This window comes from Panthera leo, chromosome D4, assembly GCF_018350215.1.
Source record: "Panthera leo isolate Ple1 chromosome D4, P.leo_Ple1_pat1.1, whole genome shotgun sequence".
Taxonomy (NCBI): Eukaryota; Metazoa; Chordata; class Mammalia; order Carnivora; family Felidae; genus Panthera; species Panthera leo.
The window spans coordinates 93,838,120-93,856,559 of record NC_056691.1 but is presented as its reverse complement, the minus strand read 5'-3'; the positions used below and the strand labels follow the sequence as shown (position 1 = coordinate 93,856,559).

Here is an 18,440-nt window from a genome sequence, read left to right as displayed (position 1 = left end):
AGCAGTAGGGCCTGCCCTCCTCAGGCATCAGTTCTAACTGCTGAGAAAAGCCACAAGAGGGTTCGCTGATCCTGCTCCTCTGGGAAGAAGAACGCGAGGCTGGTTGGCTCCAAGCCGGCTCATCCAGCAGCACTTGCCCAGACGTGGACTGGGCCCTGCAGGGCGAGCTTTCCCCAGGCCAGGCTGTACCCGTGGCATCAACCACTGCTTCCATGGGCCCCACATGCTGTGCACTGACTGCTGGCTTTAGGGGCCCTGCCATCTCCAAGGAGAACCTGAAAGAGAACCCTGGGGTCCCTCTGCTTAGCCTGGATGACTGAGAGAGGGCTCAGCTGAGACTAATAAGGAAAACCATCGCATATCATCCCATTCCCAGAGGCCAGGATGCTCACAGTGGGGAGAAGGGCCACACAGTCACAAAGTTCATGGCCCTGCTCAGTGAGGGGCCACACAGCCCCAATCCCTGAATTCTTCCTGCACGTTCTCCAGGGTAAGCTGCACAAAAAGCCAGACTGAGCAGGCTGCTCTCCCAACTCACCATGAACCCACTCATGTTCCTACCACCCCCCACTGTGCACTGTCCTCAGCACAGAGCCCACGCTCCACACAAGCCTGCCGTCTGCCAGCTCAGCACCCTCTCCCCTCCACACCTTCTGGTTCCAGCTTTGAGCATCCCTGCACCCCTCTGTACCTCTGGGCCTCCACCCCAGCTCTTTTCTGCCTGGGAGACCTTCCTCCCTCCTTCATGGAGTTCATTCCTGGTCCCCCTTTGGGTCTCATTGGAAATGCCCCTTCCCTAGGTGGCTTCTCTGAGCTCCGGGCCTCCCCTGGCTTCCCCACCAACCCCGTCGAGCTCCGACCATGCAATCCCCTCACTAGACTAGAAGTTCTACATCCATTCCCTGTGCTGTGGGCTTGCCTGTCCTATGCAAGTGCTTGAAAAGACATGCTAGTGACATATCCCTCAGGATAGGACCGAGGCCAAGGACACATTCCAGAGCCAGAGCACGCAGGCCTTGGCCCCTAACCACTGCCCTCTCAATGGCTGTTCCTTTCCCGGCCAGTAAGATAGCTGCCTCTTGGGTCCACCAGCCTCTCCCCCGGCCTCCCTCAGGAACCCTGGGCCTGAGCAGGAACCTTCAGGGTGGGCAGGGAGGAGTTGTTCTCCTCGAGTCTTATAGGAGGTATGACACCAAGGTAGGGGCAGAGAGCAGGCCAGGCCTTCCCAACACAGGTTCCTCAGCCTGGTAGAAGGACAGGAGCCTTAAACATCAGCCCCATCTGTGCCCCTAAGCACAAAGCATTTCTGTAGCCATTGGTGCATACCACAGGAGGGTACCGTGTGCCACATCTCACTGCAATGTGGAGTCAGGAAGCACTTTTCTTCAGGAAGGACTCCTAGCCCCACCCTCCCTTGCTCTCTACTGGAGGAGTTCAGCACAGAAAGGTGTCTGGAGAGGAGGGGCAAGCCAGGGGTCAAGGCTACGCTGGAGAGCCTGGTGACCACTCTAGCCAGGATACAGGGCTGCTCCATCACTCTCCACTCCCAGAAACCCCACCACAGACCCAGCTGAGATGCAGCAGCAGCCCCTCCCCCATCATCAGAGCCAGGTGAAGGCCAAGGGTGGGACAGACGTAAGGAGGCCAGGGCCAGACGACGGTCAAGGCAGAGGTCAGGATGGCAGCACAAAGGAAAGGCTGGCCAGAGCTCAGTATGCTGGGAGTGACCACCACAGAGGGTGGCCACGAGGCCTTTCCCATGTCACACAGGCCCATATCTGACCCCACCATCTGTCCCCTTAGCCTGAGAACACGGAGGGGCAGGTGGCACCCAAGCCCATGTGGCCTCTTACCCTGAGAGCACACCCAACACCAGGTTGAGCATGAAGAAGGAGCCGATGATGATGAGAGGGATGAAGTAGAGCCAGTTCCAGGTGTTGCCGGCTGCATCATTTGTCTGGAAGCAAGGGGGAGATGAGGAGAAACAGGTGGACAAGACACATAGCCCTGGCTACAGAAGTGCCCCTGACCCTACCTCGAACACCTGGCATGGCCTAGGCAGGGAGAGTTCAGGTGGTGGGAGGTCCAGACAGGGGGAGTCCGGGAAGGACCCACATCAGACTTGCCTGCCTTTGCCCCACAGAGCTTTCACGGGAACTGCAGCTCTCAAAAGACCAAGGACACTTAGCACTACTGATCACTGCCCAGCAATGCTGAAAAGCCAAGGAGTAGTTCCAGGGACCCAAAGGGTCCCAGGATACCTTGAAGGCTGCATGCCAGCCTCTGCTTGGACAACTCCCCTATTCTTCCCAGGCTGCTGGACATACCAGTCAGCTCCAAAGACATTTCTCCTGAATGGAGCCCACGGGCCCTAGGCTCAAGTCTGATCTTCTGTCTGTAGCAGCTTTTGCAGCAGCTCAGAGGCAGTGAGCCGCATGCCACATTTCCCCGTGATCAAGAGCAAGTCCACAAGTCCCCAGGGAACAGTCCTTACCATGTGCCTGGTTTAAGCCACAAGCCAGCACTCAGGCATAATCTAAAAACTGAATGCAAAGAAGGACATCTCTCCTAGACCTTTTGACTTTTATAGCCTTGGTCTCATAACACAGTACCAAAAGTGTCCAGTTTTCAACTGAAACTCATTTGCCATGCCAAGAACCAGGGAAAGCACAAACTGAATGGAAAAAAAGATCGATAGATTTTCAATAGATGCTGTGATGGTTAATTTTATGTGTCAACCTTGACTGGGCCATGGGGTCCCTAGATATTCAGTCAAACATTATTCCGGGTGTTTCTGTAAATGTGTTTGGGAGGAGATTAACATTTTAATTGATAGAGTAAAGCAGATTGCCTTCCATAATGTGGTGGACCTCATCCAATCAGTTGAAGGTCTGAAGAGAACAAAAAGACCAACCCTCCTCCAAGTAAAAGGGAATTCTCTAGTAGACTGCCTTCAGACTTCATCTGCGCCATTGGCTCTACTGGGTTTCCACCTGCTGGGTTTCAGACTGGAATTGTACCACCATCTCTCCTGGGTCTTCAACCTGCCAGCTCAAACTGCAGATTTGGACTTGCCAGCCTTCATAATCACAAGAGCCAATTCCCAATTAGAAATTAATCAGTCTTTCTCTCTTCACATATATCTGTATACACACATACATACACATCCTACTGGTTCTATATTTCTGGAGAACTCTGACTGATACAGATTGCCAACACTAAGATGACAGAGACAATAAAAGTACCTGACAAATATTTTAAAGCAGCTATTATAAAAATACTTCAGAGAACAATCATGGGCACACTCGAAACACACTCAAAAACAGAAAGTCTCAACAAAAAAATAGTGTCAGCAAACAAGTAGAAGATATAAAGAAGAACCAAATGGAAAACTTAGAACTGAAAACAACAATAATCAAAATTAAAATATAAATGGAAGGCATAACAACAGAATAGAGCAGACAGGGGAAAGAATAAGTGAAGAGTAAAAAAGAGAAACAGAAGTTACCCAGTCTGATAAACAGAAAGAAACCAGACTTCAAAAACAAACAAGAAGGGGCACCTGGGTGGCTCAGTCGGTTGGGCATCCAACTTCAGCTCAGGTCATAATCTCACGGTTCTTGAGTTCAAGCCCCGCATCAGGCTCTGTGCTAATATCTCAGAGCCCGGAGCCTGCTTTGGATTCGGTGTCTCCCTCTCTCCCTGCCCCTCCTCCACTCACTCTGTCTCTCTCTCTCTCTCTCTCTCTCTCTCTCAAAAATAAATAAACATTAAAAAAAATTAAAAGAAAAAAAAAACAGAACAGAGCCTAAAGAACCTGTGGGACTGTAACAACAGACCTAATGTTCATGTCATCAGGAGAGCAAAATACAGGAGTGTCCGGTACGCTGGTAGTGACCACCATGCATTCACTGAGGCTGAAAAGTGTTCAAAAAAATAACACCTGAAAACTTCTTAAATTTATCAAGAGACATAAACCTACAGATTCAAGAAGCTAAACAAACACCAAATAAGATAAATTCGGGCCACCTGGATGGTTCAGTTGGTTTCAGCTCAGGTCGTGGTCCCAGGGTCATGGGATCGAGCCCTGTGACAGGCTCCATGCTGAGTGTGGAGCCTGCCTAAGATTCTCTCTCCCTCTCCCTCTGCCCCTCCCCTGCTGTGTGTGTGCATGCACACACACACTCTCTCTCTCTCACTCTGTCTCTGTCTCTGAAATAAAAAATAAATATAAAAAATAAAATAAGATAAACCCAAAGAAATCCACAACATGACATATCATAGTCAAATTTAAGAAAACTAAAGACAATCAAAAGAGAAATGACACCTTACTTATAGGTGGAAAACAATTCTAAATAGTCCTTGGGTCAAAGAAGAAGTCTCAAGGGAAATATAAAAATACACTGAACTGAATGAAAATAAAAATACAATGTGTCAAATTTGAAGGGCACAGCTAATGCAGTGCCAAGAGGGAAATTTGTATCACTAAATAAAATACATACATTATGAAAGAGTAATCAAATCAATAACCAAATCAATCAAATCAATAATCTAAACTTCCACCTCAAGCTGCTAGAAAAAAAAAAGAGCAACATAAACCCAAAGGAAACTTAAGCAAATAAATAATAATGATAAGAGCATAAATCAACAAAATTGAAAATAAAAACTATAGAAAAAAGTCAATTTTTTAACTTGGTTCTTTGAAAAAAAAATCAGTTACATTGACATACCTCTAACAATACTGACCAAGAAAAAAGGACAGAAGACACGTTATCAATTTTATGAATGAAACAGGGGATATCACTACAGACCCAGCAAACATCAAAAGGTTAATGAAGGAATACCACAAACAACTCTACATACATTCACTAACAAGGATGAAATGGACCAAGTTCTCAAAAAACTCAAACTACCACAACTCATCCAATATAAAATAGTTAAATTTAATAGAGCTATAATTATTAAGGAAAGTGAAATTGTAATTTTAAAAATTTCCCCCTAAAAAGGATAGATATATTGGTCAATGGAATAAAATTGATGATCTAGAAATAAACCCTTACATTTATCATCAATTGATTTTTTAACAATGGTACCAAGAAATTCAATGGGGGAAAGAACAGTCTTTTCAACAACTGGATATCCACATGCAAAGAATGATGCTGAGTCCCTACCTCACATCACATACAAAAAGTAAAATGTATCATAGACCTAAATATGAGAACAAAAATTAGAAAACTCCTAAAAGAAAATATAGGAATAAATCTTCACGACTTTGAATTTGGTAATGAATTCTCAGCTGTAACACCGAAAGCACAATGATGAAAATAAAAATAGAAAAATTGGACTTCATCAAAATGAAAATTGTTGGTACTTCAAATGACACCATCAAGAAAGTGAAAAGACAATGCGCAAAATGTAAGAAATATTTACAAAATATATATCTGATAAGGGTCTAGCATCCATAATAGATACAGAAAAATTACTGGCCAATAATAAAATGACAAATTAACCAATTTTAAAATGGGAAAATGATCTGAATACACATTTCTCCAAAGAAGACATATAAATGGTGTAATAAGCACATAAAAGATGCTCAATATCATAAGTCATTAGGGAAATGCAAATCAAAGCCAAAATGAAATACCACTTCCTTTCATGGTTATTTGATTAAATTTAAAATTAAATTTTAACAAGAAACAATAGGTGTTGTTGAGGATGTGGAGAAAAAGGAACACTCATGCACTGTTAGTGGGAATGCAAACTGGTGCAGCCGCTCTGGAAAACAATATGTTTTCTCAAAAAGTTAAAAATAGAACTACCCTGGGGCGCCTGGGTGGCTTAGTCGGTTAAGCGTCCAACTTTGGCTCAGGTCACGACTCATGGCTCGTGAGTTCGAGCCCCGCGACTGCCTCTGTGCTGACAGCTCAGAGCCTGGAGCCTGCTTCGGATTCTGTGTCTCCCTCTCTCTCTGCCCCTCCCCCACTCATGCTCTGTCTCTCTCTATCTCTCAAAAATAAATACATGTTAAATTTTTTTTTTTTTTTTTTTTTTTTTTTTTTTTAACTAGAACTACCCTACAATCCAGGAATCACACTACCGGGTATTTACCCAAAGAATACAAGAACACTAATTCAAAGGGATACATTCACTCCTATGTTTACAGCAGCATTATTTACAACATCTAAGATATGAAAACAGCCCAAATGCCCACTGATTGATGAATGGATAAAGAAGATATATAAATATACATTTATATGTAAATGTATTTATGTGCATACACATATACACACACATACATACATACATATATACATTCAGCCACAAATAAAAGAATGAAATCTTGAGGCGCCTCGGTGGCTCAGTCAGTTAAGCATCTGACTCTTGATTTTGGCTCAGATCATGATCTCACAAGTTTGTGAGTTCAAGCTCCATGTTGGGCTCTGTGCTGACAGCTCAGAGCCTGGAGCCTGCTTCAGATTCTGTCTCCCTCTCTCTCTGTCCCTCCTCAGCTCGTGCTCTGGCTCTCTCTCCTTCTCAAAAATAATAAATAAACATTGAAAACATTTAAAAAAGAAATCTCTAGACCCAGATTGTAGAATTCTACCAATTCTCAAAAAAAGAATTAATACCACATACACAAATCTCTTCTAGAAAATGAGAAAGGAAGAACTACTTTCTAATTCGTTTTATAAAGCTTGTATTGCCTTCATACCAAAACCAGACAAACATAATTCAAACTAGAAGGAAATTACAGACCAAAAGCCCTCATGAATATGGGTGCCAAAACCCTTAATGAAACATTAACAAATTGATTTAAGCAATGTATAAGCCCCACATTGGGTATGACCTTGTTTAAAAAAGGAAGGAAAAGAAAGACCCACACAACTACACCCAAATTTTTTAGCAGAGGTGCAAAAGTAATTCAATGGAGGAAATATAGCCTTTTCAACAAGGGTTGCTAGAGCAGCTGGATATTCACAAGCCTCCAAAAAGTAAGGAAGGTAGGAAAGAAGAGAGGGAAGAAGGAAGGTGTGGAGAAGCAGGGGGAGTGAGAGAAGAATCTCAACCCAAACCTCATACTTTATTTTTTTTTATGTTTATTTTTGAGGGGGGGAGGGGCAGAGAGAGAGAGAGAGAGAGGGACAGAGGATCCAAAGAGGGCTCTGCACTGACAGCAGAGAGCCAGATGCGAGGCTTGAACTCATAAACCAGGAGATCATGACCTGAGCCAAAGTTGGATGCTTAACCAACTGAGCCACCCAGGTGCCCCTAGACCTCACACTTTATGCAAAAATTAACTCAAACTGGATCACAGACTTGCATGTAAAATGTAAAACAATAAAACTTTAAGAAAAAAACCATAGAATAAAATCTTCAGGATTTAAGGCTAGGCAAAGAGTTCTTAAATTTGACCCTAAAAGCCCAATCTACAAACGGAAAAACTGATAAACTGGACTTTTTCACAATTAAAAATGCGTGTTCTGTGAAAAACCAGGTGAAGAGTATGAAAAGTCAAGTTAATGACTAGAAAAAAAGTATTTGCAAGCCACATATCTGACAACCAACTAGTTCCTAGAATATATGAAAACTTCACAGTAAAGTAACAATCCAGACAAACTGTGGACAAAAGATATGAAGAGGTATGTCCCTGAAGAAGACAAATGAATGGCAAAAAAGTAGGAAATGATACTTAACACCATCAGCCATTAGGAAGTGCGGATTAAAACCATAATGACATATCAGTACACACTTAACCAGAAGGGCTAAAGTCGAAAACAATGACAACATCAAATACTGGTGAGGAGGCTACGTTATCCATCCACTCCTGATGGGAATGTAACAGAATACAGCCTTCTGGGAAATTTTTAGTTTCTTAAAAAACTAAACTTGCAACTACTATACAAGCCAGAAATTGCACCCCGAGGCATTTATCCCTGAGAAATGAAAACTTATGTTTACACAAAAACCTGTACACAAGTGTGTAGAGCAATTATGTTCACAATAGCCCCAAACTGAAAACAATCCATATGTCCTATAGCAGGTAAATGTTAAATAAACCTAGCCCACCCATATCACAGAAGACTGCCCAGCCATAAAAAGGAACCAATTACTGACACACATTAATCTAGATGAATCCCCAAAGAATCACGTGAGTGAAAATAGCCAATACCAAAAAGTGACATATACTATGGTTTCATTTACATAACCTCCTTGACATTACAGATGTGACAAAGAGACTAGTGGTCAACAGGGATTGAGGGGGGTGAGGGTAAGAAAGAAGTTGGTGTGGCTACAAGGCAACCTGGGTGTCCTTCCGGCATGGAATGTTGTATATCTCGACGACATCAGTGTCAGTATTCGGGTTGTGAGGCACACTAGTTCTGCAGGGTGTAACCATTACAGGAGACACGGGATCTCTCTGTATTATTTCTTACAACTGCACATAAGCCCTCAATTATCTCAAATAGAGTTTACTTTAGGAAAAAACCACCAGCCAACCCCCATCTCTCCCTGCAGCTCCCTCCCACCGTCTCGCTACACCTCACAGGGAGCTCCGGGAAAGAGCCGACTCCACCTGCCGTCCTCGCTCTCATCCTGCCTTCACCTTTAACCTGCACCTTCCGAGCTTCTGCCCCCACCACCGAAACCGCTCTTGTCAAATTACCAGCATCTTTCTTGACCTCTGACCTGGCTGATCATTTTCTAGAAACTTTTTTCTTAGCTCTGCTTCCAAGACACAGCACGCTCACGGTGCTGTTTCTACCCTGCCTCGAAGGCTCCACCTTGGTCTCTCGCTGGCTCCTTCTTTCCTACTTGTCTTCGGAATGTTGGAATTCCCCCAACAGCCAAGCTCAGAGAGGGCTCAGTCTTGGGCCTTCTTTGCTTCTCCTTCTACATTCCTTGCTGAGCCAATCACATCCTCTCCCATACTGTTAAACTCCATCCATGATCTCAGACGGACACCCTCAGCCCTGCTGTCTCCTCTGAGCTCCCTGTCATATACCCAACTGTATACTCAGCGTCTCCCTTGCATGAAACCAGTTCTTTGAAACATTATGGAGGCAAATCAGAGTCCCTGGGCTCCACTACTACTCCACTGAAACAAACCGAGCAAATATCTCACTCCCAAGTCTCCCTTCTCAAGAAAGGGCACCACCTTCCCCAGTGGCTGATGTCACATCTTTGGTTCTTCTCTCTCACACTGCACACGCAACAGACGAGCAAGCCCTACCTGTGCTCACTGTAAAACACGGCCTTTGCACCTATACATGTGAACAACCCTTCCTCAGAGCTTCGTGTAACCAGTACAACGAGCATATGCAAAACCACATGTATATAATCATAAGCCAACTTCACTTACCTCTTACTGTCCCTTTGAACATATTCATGCCCCTGGATAAAAACCTGGATAAGTCCTATAACTTTTCTGATAACTCCTGGGTAGTAGAAAGTTCTACAATCACTTTAAGTAGAAAACACAGTCTCAATTCAGTAATTAAGTGTCCAATCCCAGCTGGCAATAAAACTACTTAACATGCTTTACACTGAGAATATCTACTCTTTTAGCTGGCCTGCCACAGCTGGCTGCTTTCACTGGGAAAGGGAGGCGTGGTCCCTCTTTGCCCCTCCACGCCTAACACTGTTCCTTCTTCCTCAGCTTGCTGCTGGCTGGGTTATTGACCCCAACACAATGCAAGCAGGGGAGGAAAAAGGGTGGGGGGTGGGAGGGAAGGCAAGTTTTTCCATGCTTGGCCGTGCCCTGAGATAATCTCATCTTTCTGGGCCTGACGGAAATTTACTGCTGACTCCTCTCTCACAAGGCATTTCTGTGGGTTCTTCCAGGAACCCATTTGACTCCACTTACTTTTCAAAATGCAGGCAAGCCATTTCTCCCTCAGTTGGAGAACTCCCCCACCCCCACCCCCATTTTTTCAGCAGTCTGTTGTGAACACAGGTTCTCTACTGAGAGGTCACTCGCCCTGGTCAGAATTTAAAAGGGCTCTTGGCTGGCTACTGTCCCCTGGCCATAGCTGGTCCATGAGAAACACTCACACACCCTCCTCTGTTCCCAACATTGAGTGTATTCTCCACCTGTCTCCCTCCGCCCCACCGTGGCAGGCCAGTGGCTCCTGCCCTTGAAATCCCGGCACTGTCACTTGGGGCTCCACACTCCAGGAGCACGTCTGGGCTGGAGCACTGGGTTGGAGGCAAGCGGCAGGCTCTTTCTCTGAAGAATCCCCTTCAAAACACCCGGTCTGATTTGCAGCAATTCACCCTCTTACCCCCCAGTGTGGAGAGTGGACCCAGCCAGGTCTAGGCCACCTCACAGGTCACCACTGTCACTGTGTCCTGGTGCCTTGCCAAACCGCCGAGGCACAATCTCATAGCACCCGCATGTCTGGCTTCCAGACCTCACCAGGCCTGGCTTTCACAAGGTGTCTAACTCATCACTCCCTGCCCCTCATCCACCTTTGTTTTCTTTAAAGCACTTGGCATTATAAGGCCTTTATCGAACGTCTTCTGCTCACCACTGTACATGTAGCATCTCGGGGGTGCCCAGAGCCCAGCGGGTCCAATGGAAGTATATGCCAAATGAACCCTCTGTGGCTCTCGTGACCAGTCCTGCCCTAGGGCCTAGTTCCTGCTCAGCCCCTCCCACACAGGGCACAGACCCACCCATCTGAGTCACCAGGGCCCCTGGCCAAGTCCCAGGGGGCACTGAAAGCTGCAGAGACCTATGCATGCAGCCCTTGCTCAGGTGGGGCTGGCAGGGATGTGGCCAGCTCAGAGCTATTTTTAGGGTCTGTCCTTGGGAAATCGTTCCTTGACTGGCTGTAGGAAAAGGACAGTCAAGCTCCTCATAACTGCCTTTGTGCCTGTTCTTCTTTTCCTCAATTAAACAGAGCCTGTCAGGAGACACGACTCCCAGTCCAAGGAGGGATCTGGTTCAAGGGACTTTGGGCCAGCTTTTCCTGAACTTCCACCTTCCCTCTGCACGCTCAGCGAGCATTTCCCAAGCATCTGCTGGATTCCTAGCCCTGAGATCCACCTGGGTTTCCATGCACCCACAGAGTAGAGGGCCCCAGTCTGCCCCTTTCCTCCTGTCCCTCATGCCACCAGACTATCGCACCGTCATTTCTTCCCTGGGCTCCTAGAGGCCGGGGAACACAGGCCTCCAGGGGCTTAGAGCCCAAACCCCACCTCAGCACCCAAGTGGCAGGTTCAGCACGAGGTATCTTGTACCTGCAAGTCCTCCACCCACAGCCCACAAGCAGAGCTCGCTCTAGCTATCCAGAAAACAGCAATCCGCCAGCCATACCTTCCCAGCCAAACCTTCCAAGATTTCTAGCTCATGTGTGCCTTCCTTGTCTACCTCCCAAAGCCCCTGAGGGACTAATTTCATTGTTCTTATGCCCCAGTGGCTCATAGGGCTACAGCATGTAGGAGGTAGCGAGGGAGGTCAGCACATAAGAAAAGAGACAGAATTCTGCTCAAGCTTCTGTGGTCGAGTCCTCCCAGAAGAGCGTCACATGGAGGAGAGGTGGCAGTGAGATGGGCCACCAGGCAAGACCAGCTTCTGTCATGGGTACCAACCCAGACTGCCCTGTGTACATCACTGTGACAGGCAGGCATCCTCGTGGGCAAGAGGATGAAGAGGAAACAGCACCAGATAGACACGGCAGAGAAGACAGAAATGTGCAAGACACACACTCTGAGCCCAGAGCCCCAGCGCCATCAGAGAAGTCTTCCTGAGAGTCTGCTGAGTGCAGCCATAAACGCTGCCCTGCTCCTGTCTTTACCGGGCAGCCTAGGGACAACGAGAGGCCCAGCAGGCTTCCCTCTCCCTCCCTCCATCCAGAAAACCCAGCAGGGATGGCACAACTAGTAGTTCCCGGCGAGCTGCCTACCAGTCTCAGGGCCTTGAGCAACTTCAACAGCCCCTCCATGCCTCAGCCTCCTCACTGTACATGGGGTTCTTGAGACGACTCTATGAGTTAACAGGGACAGGGCACTTCACGCAGGGCCTAGCTTGGAGCAAGCTTGCAGTGAGCCTTAGGGACTGGCGCTGTGACCATGTGACCAGCAGCAGTAGCATCTTCTCTGGCATTTTCTTTGCTGGCTTTCTACCTGGCCCTCGGTTTTACTTTCATAAGAGAAGCTGTCCTGGAGACTCTAGGACCTAGGTCAAGAGTTCGAGTCGACATTGATGACAGTGGGCCCTTGGTGGAGTCATCTGAAGGAAGGGGCCTGTATTTCATCCCAGGGTAGAGGAAGGAACTTGGGGCTGGGCACAGGCTCTCAGGTCAGGAACGTCACCCCAAATGGGATCCTAGGAGCTCCAGGGTCCATCCACAGTCCCAGGGCCAAGATGCAACTCACGTTATAAAGGATGTCAGTCCATCCCTCCATGGTGATGCACTGGAACACTGTCAAGATGGCAAACAGGATATTGTCAAAGTTGGTGATGCCAAAGTTGGGTCCCGGCCAGTACTCCCGGCACTCGGTGTCGCCCTCACACAGCCGGGCCGGGGCCTCCTTGCCACAGGGAAAGTCACCCACCGGCTCTGGATCTGTGGAGAGAAGAATGAAGCACAGACCCTGAACCCAGAAACACCAAGTTCTCCAACCCCTCCTGCGGCCCCTGGGCTTCAAAGGCCTCATCACAGGTGGGCAGGCATCAAGCACCAATGGAAATCCTCCCTTGACTCCCCCCACCCTCCCTCCCTGCACCAACTCTCTCCCCCTGCCTACAGTCTGGCTCCCCCTGAGCTCAGACCAACCCTCCCAGGAACCACTGGTCAACCTCTCCCTTCCTACTGGAACCTGCCCGTTACTGTTTAAACACGCTCAGGACTCACTCGCCTTAAACTCAAAAACGACAAACCCCTAACATCCGACTCTTCCTGCCGCTACAACGCTGACTGCTTTCTCTCGCAGCCAAACTAACACTGAGGCTCTCCTGACACACAGATGTTGCCTGTCACTCTGGAGTCGGCCACCGCAGGCCCTGCTTGCCGGGCAGATCGGCTCAGAGCCCACACGACGTGTGGCCACAGGATGGCTGGGGGCTGCAGGGCCCAGGCCTCACTACACTGGCCCTACAGAGTGCTTTGATAAGACGTTTTTAAAATCATGAATGATTTAAATTTTAGTCAGAGCTTTCCCTGCGTCGACTGACACGTTCATGTGGCTCATCCGCCTCACTGCAAAACACACCCAGAGCCCAACCCGTTGTGCCGTCTCCACCAGAACAGCCTGGCCGCAGCCGCCATGTCTCTCCAGTCGAGATGTTGCCCTCCTGAGGAAGCCTGTTTCTGCCTTTGCCTCCCTGGAGCAGCCAGAACAATCAGATGACGTCAGTCCTCACTCAGAGCCCTCCACCGTCTTCCTGATTTCTCTCAGAGGAAGACTCGGAGTTCCTGCCACGGCCACGAAGCCCACGTGATTCCCCCTCTATCCCGGCTGCGCCTCGTAAGTGGAGTTCTCCGGCCTGGCGGCCACATTGCAATCCCTCTTAACGTCAGTCCGATCACTGCTCACCTGTCCCCTCAGGAGAGAGGCCTCCCCTGGCGCATTTCTGTGAAGCAGGCTCCCAAGTTATTCTACCTCAAGTGCCACAACCTGTAATCATTGCATTTATGTGTTTACTCATGTTTTTGTGTTTTTCAGGTTGTGGTGTGTGCCCCCCGCCCCCGTCTGTCTGGCACCTAGAACAGTGCCTGTCTCCTGGATGCGTGAGTCCGCGGTCCCGTCTGAGCCCAAGGGGTGCTGCCAGGCCTCACCTGTGCTGTTGGGGAAACAGGCCTTGTGGAATTTTCCCATGTAGAACTCGAGGCCAATGATGGCAAACATGAGGATGGCAAAGAAGAGAAGCAACCCAATCTGCAGAAGCGGGACCATGGCCTTCATTATGGACTTGAGCACCACCTGCAGACCTGGGCCAGAGCAGCCAGAGCAGGGCACATCAGAGCAGGGTGGGCGGTGCAGGGGGCGGGGGGGGGGGGGGGGGGCAGACTGGCGAGCACCTGGGCTGCTTCGGACTGGGGGTCCCGGGGCAAGGTGCTGATCTGAGAGCCCTCAGAGTAGGGGACGGAGCAGGGAGCGTGGGGAGTCGGGGGAAACCGCACGTGCTTACACAAGAGTGTTCAGGGTGGGGGACAAGCATAAGTCTCAGAGGGAAGTAGACGGAGAGATCCCAGCGCAGGGGAGGGGCAGGGCGTGTCGTGTCAGAATTGGGGTCTGGTGGAGGGTGGGTGCTGGCGAGATGTGTGGACCTATGGAGGGCTCTGGGTGGAGCAAGAACACAGTCCTAAGAGGGGAGGGGAGGGGAGGGGGTGCTGGGAGGGAAGAGCAGATCTTGACAGGCCCCAACACTTTAGGGAAAGCAAAGCAGGGGACCTGCTTGCAGGAGTGTTTGACCGCTGACCACAAAGCCAGAGGGACTCAGCACACAGAGGAAGCTCAACCCCATGACCCCCTCCCCGCATGGCCCCAGCTCTCAGATAGAAGCCTGAGCCTTTACCTGGCAGGGTCTTGGGGCAGAACAGGGGCTCCCCCTGCAGCGGCCTCAGAGGGACATAGCCCTAGGTCCCTGCCCACTTGGGGCCCTGAGGAAACCGAAAACCAGACTTCCACTGGACTGAGGAACAGGAGTCAGGGTCGCCCCTGCCTCTCAAGGTAACCCTGGCCACGCTCCTAACCAGGTGTGGCTCCTTGAGCAGCTGAATCCAAGAGCATGTCTTAACCGGGCCTCAGTTCTCCAAGGCCCTGCCAAGCCTGAGCCAAGTCAGGTGGTCCTTTGACTGTTTTGTCAGGCATCCTGCCTACCACCTTGCTCGGTCTCTTGTCTGTGCTTTAACCCCAGAAAAAGAAGCAAAGAGCTAGAAATGTAGCAGAGCGTGTGAGGAGAAGCAAAGTTTCCATCTGGGGAAGCCAAATCAGGGCAAAACAACAGAGCCACTCTCTGGGCTTTCACAGAGAATGTCAGGCTTCTTCACACCTGGTTCTCACAGGTCAGGAGCCCTGAGCTTCAAGTCACCCGAGCCAAAGGCCCACTGGTTAAGGCTTAACTGTGGCTGTGGCCATGGTGGGCTTGGGGGAGGGTGTTAGTGATCCAGGTAGGCTTGGGGCTGATTGCTTTTGCCAGACTCACTCGGAATCCCAGACACCAGCTTCAGGGGCCTGAGCACACGCACAGCCCGCAGGGTCCGCAGGTCGAAGTCAGTGCCCGCTGTGGCCAGGATCCTGGCAGGAACAGAGAAGGAAGGAAGTAAGGGTTTCCACATTCACGTGAGAGAACACAGGCCCCACCACCCATGTCCTTTCTCCCGACAACAGTGACCCCCACTGTCTGAGCACGAGGCTGCCACAGGTTGTGGCGCTGCTGTGGCAGGACGAGGCAGGCACTGAATCCTGACGTCCTCGCGGTAATGTCAGTAATGACTGCTTCTGGCGTGACCGTCCCTCCAGCTGAACGGAATCACCCTGAGAGGACACGTGGTCTCTGGCACCTGGCCCGGCCTTGCGTTTGCCCTCCAACTAAATCCAAGCCGAAACCCGGTCCGCAAACCAACCCCTACTGCACCCCAAGCAGCCTCACGAGACGGGGTGATGAGCGGAAACGAGGAAAACGGAGGCTGCGGCTCCCGAACAGGCGCCACACACAGCCTTCCTCACCTTCTCTCAGGAGAATACCGATCGGGGTGGGGTGGGGCAGGCGGAAGAGCGGGTACATGGGACTCAGGGAAGCCATCATAATCAATCCCATTAGCCGAAAGCTATACTCCAAGGCGTCCCATCTCAAAACACAGAGAAGATCAGACAGCCACCTCTCAGCACAGCCACTTCTCTGCTCCCTTCACACCAAAGCTCATGCAGAGGGTCAGCCCTTGGTGTCCCCACCACCTCACCCTCCTGTCCCCCCGTGGGATGTCACCCACACTATTCCCCTGAAACGCCATTCAAGCCTTTGTCTTGCTGACTCCAAGAGTCAAGTCTCCCTCTCTAAGTGGTTGCTTCTCTGCCCTTGGGTCAACTCCCTCATTTTCCTCCAAGTCCCCGGCAGCCCCTCAGGGTCTTGACCGCCACCCTGGCCTTCTCCACCAGACTCCGGAAGAGGAAGCCCCAGGGCTCAGGCCCGACAGGTCTACCCCGTAACTCTGAGCACCACACACATTAAGTGCACACACATCATTAAGTGCAGACTCATAAACCCAACTGCCTTTCTAACATTGCTACCTGGATGTCAAAATAGCATATCAAGCATCATACAATAAAGAATTGTTTGTTTGTTTCTTTGTTTGTTTGTTTGTTTTAACACTACTGTTTAAAAGTGTTGAAACATGTACTTCTTTTAAAAAGTCCAGAGCTGGGGCGCCTGGATGGCTCAGTTGGTTAAGCATCCGACTTCAGTTCAGGTCACGATCTCGCAGTTGGTGAGTTCGAGCCCCATATCGGGATTTCTGCTGTCGGCACAGAGACCACTTCAGATCCTCTGTCCCCCTCTCTCTCTGCCCCTCCCCCACTTGTGCTCTTAAATAAATAAATAAATAAATAAATAAATAAATAAATAAAAAGTCCAGAGGTGATACATTATGGTGACCAAGGAACTTTGGTTCTTGCCCCCGGCCTTGGTCCCCTCCCCACCACCTGGCTCAGTGAGCACCACTCGCCCACTGTTTATTTCAGGCAAGATCAGGGCTGCAGCCCTGAGTCCTCGCCCCTCTCACTCTTCAGGCAAAGCACCACAATCCTGTTGGCTCTGCTGCTGGAATGCATCCTGGACTCCTCGTGAGGAAGGCCTTGTGTCCCCACCCCCGGTCGAAGTACCATGCACGAGTAATAAAAGTTAAGATGAAGCTAGGGTCAAAATAAGAAGAAACTCGCGGGTACCTGGGTGGCTCAGTCGGTTGAGCGTCCGACTTCGACTTAGGTCATGGTCTAACGGTTTGTGGGTTTGAGCTCCATGACGGGCTCTATTGCTGACAGCTCAGAGCCTGCTTCAGGTCCTCTGTCTCCCCCTCTCTCTGCCCCTCCCCTGTTCATGCTGTCTCTCTCTCAAAAATAAACATTTAGGGGTGCCTGGGTGGCTCAGTCAGGTAAGCATCCAACTTCAGCTCAGGGCATGATCTCACAGTTCGTGAGTTCGAGCCCCATGTCAAGCTGTGCTCACAGCTCAGACCCTGGAATCTGCTTTGGATTCTGTGTCTCCCTCTCTCTCTGCCCCTCTCCCACTCATGCTCTGTCTCTCTCACCCTCTCTCTCAAAAATAAACAAACACTAAAAACTTTTTTTAGGGGTGCCTGGGAGGCTCAGTCAGTTAGGCATTTGACTTTGGCTCAGGTCACGCTCTCAACATTCATGAGTTCGAGCCCCGAGTCGGGCTCTGGGCCAACAGCTCAGAGCCTGGAGCCTGCTTCAGAGTCTGTGTCTCCCTCTTGCTCTGTCCTTCCTCCGTTCGTGTTCTGTCTCTCTCTCAAAAATAAATAAACATGAAAATAAGTAAGTTAGGGGCGCCTGGGTGGCTCAGTCAGTTAAGCATCTGACTTCAGTTCAGGTCATGATCTTGTGGTCTGTGAGGTCCAGCCCCACATTGGGCTCTGTGCTGACAGCCCAGAGCCTTGAGCTTGCTTTGGATTCTATGTCTCTCTCTCTTTGCCCCTCCCCCGCTTATGCTCGGTCTCTCTCTCAAAAATAAGCAAACAGGGGCGCCTGGGTGGCGCAGTCGGTTAAGCGTCCGACTTCAGCCAGGTCACGATCTCGCGGTCCGTGAGTTCGAGCCCCACGTCAGGCTCTGGGCTGATGGACGGCTCAGAGCCTGGAGCCTGTTTCCGATTCTGTGTCTCCCTCTCTCTCTGCCCCTCCCCCGTTCATGCTATGTCTCTCTCTGTCCCAAAAATAAATAAAAAAACGTTGAAAAAAAAAATTAAAAAAAAAAAAAAAATAAGCAAACATTTTAAAAAATTTTTAATTAAAAAAATAATAATTTAAAATTTTTTTAATGTTTAAATAAAATAAATATTTTAAAAATACCACATATTAAAGTATGTGGGGTTCAGTTAAAGTGATGTTTTAGGGGAAATTTGTAAACTTCAGTGATTTTTTTAAAGATTGAAAATAAATAAACCAAGCACAGATATACCTCAAGAATCTTGAAAAACAGTAAATATACAGAAAAGACAAAAATGGAACTAATAAAGAGTAGACATGCTTAAAACAGAAAATAGAGAAATAACAGCCGAATCTGAAAGTTTAATAAAACGAACAAGCTGCTGGCAAGAATAATCAAGAAAAAGAGTGTATGCATATCTGTACACGCCTGTACACAGACACACATATACAAACACGCACAGCACTCGCGTGCATCTGCACGAGTGCTCACGCAAGTGAACGTGTACGTACACATGTATGCACACATGCCTAAGTGTATTTACACACAG

At 48.9% G+C, this 18,440-nt stretch overlaps 1 protein-coding gene across 1 annotated transcript in view; it reads right to left on the bottom strand.

Annotated features, from left to right (window-relative positions):
* The window catches only part of CACNA1B (calcium voltage-gated channel subunit alpha1 B), a 189,012-nt gene that overhangs the window by 136,009 nt on the left and 34,563 nt on the right, over window positions 1–18,440 (bottom strand). Inside the window, exons 4-7 of the mRNA XM_042912141.1 lie at window positions 15,155–15,246; window positions 13,785–13,937; window positions 12,382–12,572; window positions 1,854–1,957 (exon numbers count right to left, since the gene is read on the bottom strand). Coding sequence (XP_042768075.1) covers window positions 1,854–1,957; window positions 12,382–12,572; window positions 13,785–13,937; window positions 15,155–15,246 — 540 coding nt within the window. The remainder of the gene's footprint in view (window positions 1–1,853; window positions 1,958–12,381; window positions 12,573–13,784; window positions 13,938–15,154; window positions 15,247–18,440) is intronic.